This window comes from Chrysoperla carnea, chromosome 4 (assembly GCF_905475395.1).
Source record: "Chrysoperla carnea chromosome 4, inChrCarn1.1, whole genome shotgun sequence".
NCBI classification, from domain to species: Eukaryota; Metazoa; Arthropoda; class Insecta; order Neuroptera; family Chrysopidae; genus Chrysoperla; species Chrysoperla carnea.
In genome coordinates, this window is record NC_058340.1 from 1,781,506 (window position 1) to 1,788,204 (window position 6,699).

At 29.2% G+C, this 6,699-nt stretch overlaps 1 protein-coding gene across 1 annotated transcript; it reads left to right on the forward strand.

The window, feature by feature from the left end:
• The first annotated feature begins 4,218 nt into the window (after positions 1-4,218).
• On the forward strand, positions 4,219-5,582 carry LOC123297675. Its single transcript, XM_044879424.1, has 3 exons — positions 4,219-4,367; positions 4,456-4,592; positions 5,499-5,582. Exons 1-3 carry the CDS (start codon positions 4,244-4,246, stop codon positions 5,580-5,582), a joined length of 345 nt encoding a protein of 114 aa, XP_044735359.1. The 5' UTR covers positions 4,219-4,243.
• The last annotated feature ends 1,117 nt before the right edge of the window (positions 5,583-6,699 follow it).

Sequence of the window (6,699 nt, forward strand, 5' to 3'; positions counted from 1 at the left end):
TAAATGTAAAAAATGTTCCTTATCAAAAATTATACAACTTTTGTTTGAAACATTTTTCGTAAACATCACTGTTTACCCGTGAGGGCGCCAATTAGACGGAAATTTTATAATATGTACTATACTTGATTATCAGTTATGTATGCGTCACATGTTTGTATGTGTAATGTGATACAGTAATCAACACTGCCTATGCATGGTATTTCAACAATTAACTCAGTCAAATGTTTGTTTTCACTTGTTCAACATTAAAATTGAGCTATTTTATGGTATTAATAAAATATTTTTGAATTTTCGATTCAAACTTGTTACCAAATTCAAATTTGTTGTTTTTATGCGACAATTAGATCCTTTGCTATTATAAATATTATTATCGGTATACCATTATCCTGTAACATTTCGTACATTACACATGATATCGTATCGCGTACATAAAACACGTGATAAAATAATAAAAATATTAATTATATTTTTGAGATAGATTTTCACACCAGACCACGTGAGGCAAGTGTTTTATTCAGTTACGCATTTCATTCATTTGATGATTATGTGTCATATTTCACACAAATATTATATAAAAATATTGATATGTATCGATATAGAACATCTTGAAACTTGTGGTTCATAAGACGCGTGACTCTGATAAGAAATTTTTATTACCTCATAATAGGTTTTACCAAGAAAAGCTTTATTTTCCAAAAGTAGCATGCCCAAAGGCTTTTCTGGTTTCTCGATCATTTTTATTTCTCGAAACCATATTCTACATGTTATAAAATGTACTAAAATTAGTCACATCAATGAATGTTTTTACTCGGGAGGATTTTTTTTCAAAATGATTCTTTTTCTATATTATTTAAAATATAAACCACACCAGGATACGAACCAGCGTACTCTGGTTTCAAAGTCAAGTGTTATAAACACACAGCCACCCGTCTTCTTTTCAGAGCCTAAATGGCCGAGCGGTCTAAGGCGTTTGCCTTTGAGTGTTTGACCATTTAGACTTAGGTTGCGAGTTCGAATCCAGGCAGCGGCAGTGTGAACAATTTATAATTAATGGGAGTGCAGAATTGATCACATTGTCGTCGCTTGAATAAGAACGAAGTAACCGACTCCATCCACATCAAAATGTAATTGTAAATATGTTTGTAATTAAATAAAATAAATATTAACAAATAATGATGTGGGTGGCCTCTGTTATAGGCGTATATGTCAGAGAAACGGAGGTTAAACCCCATTATTATTATTATATTATTTGAAATCAGAAACATTTTAGATGGGGGGGATAATTTGGGGGAATGTCGCGATAAATAACTCCAACATATCCTTTATAAGTACCAACTTGACTGAAGCCGGCCCTGTAGTTATAGTAATTGGTTAATTAATTAATAATTATTATATTTTATAATTAAATATTCATTAAGATTCCTCTACTAACACTATGAAATATAATTATGAAATATTTATTTTAAAAACATTTTAATTTAATTCAAATTTTTTTTTGTCATATTTCCCCGAAAATATACCACTGTATTGAAGGTCTTTCTATATCACGTTTTTAGGCAGTTTTTTCGAAGACATTTCATGTTTAGTCAAAACACAAAAATTCTATTTTATTAGTGGACATTTGACGGAACGAATATTAGATAAGAAGGAAATATGACTTTAGTGATAGAACTGTGCTCCTAACAAGTTTATCTTTGAAGAAATAACTTTACCTTCTCCCATTGAATTTGACCTTCAGGCCTATTTTCACAGTTTCTTAATAATATTCGTTTCAATGTTTTCCTTAATTTTTCTTTTCTAAATTGTTTAACTTTTTTCGATCAATAAGAAAAACGTATGAATTATGAACGAAATTTGCATGAGAAAGATAACCATATAACAATTTTTTTAGTTCAAGTTTTGAAAATTCAAATTAAAATATGTTTTGTCAGTCCGCGGTCCAGTAAAACAAATTAAAAAAATCGTGAGCTGATTTTAATATCTCTTATTCATAGATGCTTTGTAGATATTTAAATAGAAATCGTGAAAAAATATGGTATTTTTTAATGTAGAAATACCACCATTAAAAAGGATAAAATAGGACTCAAAAGTGGACCCAGAAGGTATCTGTTTGCTGTGAAGGTGGGCACTAAACTAGGAGTTGTTGTAAAAATGTACATATTCAAAAAAAAGTCGAAAAATCCATATGCAATCCCCTCCAAGTTACACTATCAGCCTATTTTTACTATCTCTGAATCACATCATTTTGGCTAGTTTAAAAACGATCAGGGAAATTGTTTAATAATTATCGATTATTCTACTAATCTCATCAGAGACACCTCAAGACACACTCAGATAAGAAAAAAAATTTAATAAAAAATCCTTTTTAGGGACATGCTTTTATTGTACTAAAAAGTAGAAAATAATTTTTCTTTTGAGTCAATTATAGACAACTAATTATTGTAAAAAATTGCCATGAAAAGATTGCCGAAGATATTTTAAATAGCTATGTATGAGTGACTCATAAGGAAAAGTCATTTTACAATAAAAGCTAGTCCCTAAAAAATTATATTTTATTTAAAACTAATGATCCGTTAGATTTATATCTCTGAATCCAGGGATAGTCAACGAATTATTATAAAAACTGTTCGACTGCATTATTTAAAGCTTACTTAAAGAAGTTAAAAACAAAAACTTGTGCGATCTTGCTTAGGGGGTGGTTTTCATTGACTAGTACTGGATTCCGAGCTTTTAACTTATTTATACCTTACAGATCTCTGTTATTATATTAAATATGTTGGAAATGTAATTTAACGTTGACCAAGATTAGATTTCAAAGAATTGGCAAGTGAAGATAAATTAAAAGTTTTTAGTAAATAAAGAACACAAAAACTTAAAAACAAAAATACGTAGTTCAGAAACTAATATTATTTAAAAAAATCCATTGTATTTGCACGTGCTAACCACCATATATAATCGTATACTTCTAGTAGGTACAATAGCACGAGTCTTAAAACGTGTCAAATAAGAAAAAGAACCGCTTTCGTAATAACTCAACAATCGTAGAAATATTACAATAGAGACCTACCCAAGCACCTACCTATGTACACATATAAACACATTGGTAGGTGTAAATATTATTGTATATAAATAACACAAAATGCCATACGGAATGATCTTAAAGCTAATCTATCGAAAATCTATCAGAAAATATAATTTTTTGTAATATTTGGTAGATTCGCTAAAACGAAGCCACTCACGAAATTTCATTTTTATTAAAGCCAGGGTTCGAGGATATATATCAATGGATATATATCATGATATATGTCCATTGATATATATCATGAATTTTTATGATATATATCAATACAAAAATGATTTTAAAAAATTTAATATTATTTAGTAATTTTTGGCGTTTGTTACCGCATTTCTACTTCCCAAATTTTGATGGCATTGGAGTAGAGTTAAAACCTACTAATACTAAGCTTAAATCGTGTCGTGTCAGAAAAAGTTCGTTACTAAAGAGTAAGTTTAAGTAAGATTCAGAATCGGAAGATGATCTAGCTTTATCTTCCTTGCAGTCAAACCACGCACAATTATGAAACAACCTATTGTTTTTTTGATAATTAACAGTTTATTACGAATGACTGATGACTGATTTGATAATTAAAAGACTGATTATACTCTAGAGTTATTATTTGTAATGTTTATTGTTTTGTTGCCTAAGTGTAGGTATGACCATTGACTGATAACAATTTAGAAAATTGTTTTTTGTTTTAAAATTGATTATTAGTTTTAAAAATTTTATTATTTTTAATTGATTTTGCCTGATCTAGAAGAATATTTTATGTTTTGGTTTCATTTGTCTGATTTGAAGCGCTTAAGTAAATAAAACTTTTAAAACATTTTAATTTTTTTTTAAATATCAAAATTTTGATATATATCGGATATATATATATATCGGTATATATAAAAAATATCCGATATTTTGATATTTATAATAAATATCGGATATTTTCGAACCCGGATTAAAGCACGATTTCTGTCTCACGATCTATTTTACATGAAGCGGTATATTCTATTCACTTTTTTTTTATTATGCAACTTCAATAACATTTATGCACAGAGTTGTATGGACTTATATAGTTACTTTCAACACTTACCCATAGAGAGTCGTTACTATCGTATACCGGTATACAATACAATATAACCTTAAAGATTATTATTTGACATATTTGAATTTCATTTGATATTATTTACAACGATGGATAATTTAGATGATTTACTAAATAAAATTAAATCTAATGATGAAATATCAATTGAAGAAAAACAACAAATTCGTACTGAATTACGTCAAAGATTCCTTAAATTGATCACAAGATTACAAGGTATTTACATAAATATTATTTCTATAGAATAAATATAAACAATTTTTTAAATAATAATAGCTATTGTTGTTGATATATATTTTTTTAGGTAAACAATGTAGTTTTAAAACATGTGAAAATACTAATGTAGAGGCATTATTTAAAGTATGTGATCCAAATTTTGAAACAATTATTGTCGAAAATTTGAAAACACCGGTTATGAGTTATGATAATGTAAAATTACGTGTAAATGATTTAATTTCATTCCATACATATGAATAAAAAAATGTTATCTTATTTTATTTAATAAATTATTATTTTTGTACATTTTCTTAAAAAGTGTGTTGTTTTATTATTCTATTTAATAGGCAACCAACATAACGGGTAAGTATAGTGTGATGATACTTTTCGATAAAATATTTTTACGGAATGGTTGATATGTTTCTCCAAGATATTGTTACGGCTGGCAGTCAATCTTGTATACCGAATTTTATCTCATTTGCCCTTTTTATATAATAATAATAATAATAATAGAATCATAATGGGGTTTAACCTCCGTTTCTCATACCATGTCTATAAAAGAGGTCACTAACATCATTATTTTTAGGGTGTATTTATTTCTTAAACTATCCCAGTGTCATAAATAAGGTAAATTTATCTCAGTGTGATAAATTTACCGCCGAGTTAATTTTTTTGTTCACACTGCCACCCGCAATCTCCCAGACAGTAGTCAAAGCAAGCTCGACTACTTGCCGGTAGCTTTTATTAAGCTTGCAATGTTCGTATCCATGTATGTTTTTCCGGGTGGAATCTTGCAACTCAATTTTGAAACAGCTATCCTCAATCGATTCATTTCAATTTAATTATAAGTTCATCGAAGATCCATTATTTGATGAACAGAGACGACTATAGTTAGAGTATTGACGATTGAAGAGAGATATTTATATTATCAAATTTATAAGCTTATATGTATGCACCGTGGAATAAACCAAAACTTTTTTACAATACTATAGGAAAACAATCACCCACAATTCATCATTAAAGTTGAAAACAAGGTACAAATAATTTCAACCACAAATTTATACTTGCTTTGGCGCTCGTACTACCTTAAAAAAATAGTTGATGGTGTATGGAAAATGCATTTTACATTAGGAAACTATTGCATCGAGTAATAATATATCAACAACACTCATTGGACTTGGCGTTATGCCAGGTTATGGTGGCCACCCACAATAACAACATTAGTGATGTAGTTGTTATATGTGCACTCTGGTAGCTGGTGATCGTAGATTGTATAATTTGATGTGCGACGTCAGATAAATTTGGGCATTTATGCCTTTTTTTTTACCAAGCCCAAGTTTCTTGTTATAGATTCCGTAGAAATCCAAAGTAAAATCAATTTCAAAACAATTTTTGAATTAGATTTCTATCGAATTCATTGGATTTTTCAGCAAAAGTTCTTAGTTATTTTTTGAAGAATATCTTTCTAATTTAAACATTTCTTCTGTCAATAGGTGGGGACGGATGGTAAATGTGTAGGTGTTTAAAAAAATATGAATAAAAAAAAAAAAGATCAGAATACAAAATTGGGTCGATAATATTTATATAGTCAAAAATGTTTTGTTTTTAAACACGCATAACATGTAGAAAATTCCAGAGCCAGGCCCGATTTCTATGAATAAAGAGATTTTTTTGTAGGAGTCCGTCTTTTATAAAAAACTTTCCTGTCTTTTTTAAGTCAATGAATATTTCATTACCTTTTAACCTTCGAAAATCCACCGACTATAGGTTATAACCTTCTATCGACACCCTCATCAAAAATTTTTTGCTAAATACTCGGTAATTTCCTACTTTTGCCATTTGGGTAAACCTATTGTACATCATTGTGAATAATACCGTTGAAAAGATCTTTAAAATAGAATTTTTCCAGTACTTTTTAATCAACTAGTTAACCCTTGTAGCAGTTCAGTACGTGGTATGCGTAGGGTAGCGAGTTCGATCGTGAAGGAGGTGTACTCAGCCTTTCAAAATAATTGAGGACCTGATAAATGAAATTATAAGCGGAAAGGTGATAAAACACATATGTGATATCACAATGGGCTTTATGGCCTAATTGAGCCCTTCGTGGATAGTCATTAGTACCTTACCTAACCTTTAACCAACTATCTTCCACAAATTTCTTTGTAGCATAAATTGAACTAAGGAAGCACGTCTCGAACTATACATCTGCTGTCACCAGACACCGGATTGATATTACCGATATATTTTTCATGGAGTATACTTCATCATATAATTCCTATTCGTTGACGGTAGTAAAATTGTCATCGGCTATTGACCTCTATACAGAAAAGGT

Excerpts from the sequence above, each read along its gene's own strand:
- LOC123297675 (XM_044879424.1), top strand. The coding sequence starts at position 4,244 with ATGGATAATTTAGATGATTTACTAAATAAAATTAAATCTAATGATGAA. Across the intron at positions 4,368-4,455 it reads ATTGATCACAAGATTACAAG|GTAAACAATGTAGTTTTAAA; the intron begins GTATTTACATAA and ends ATATTTTTTTAG. Across the intron at positions 4,593-5,498 it reads ATGATAATGTAAAATTACGT|GAAACTATTGCATCGAGTAA; the intron begins GTAAATGATTTA and ends ATTTTACATTAG.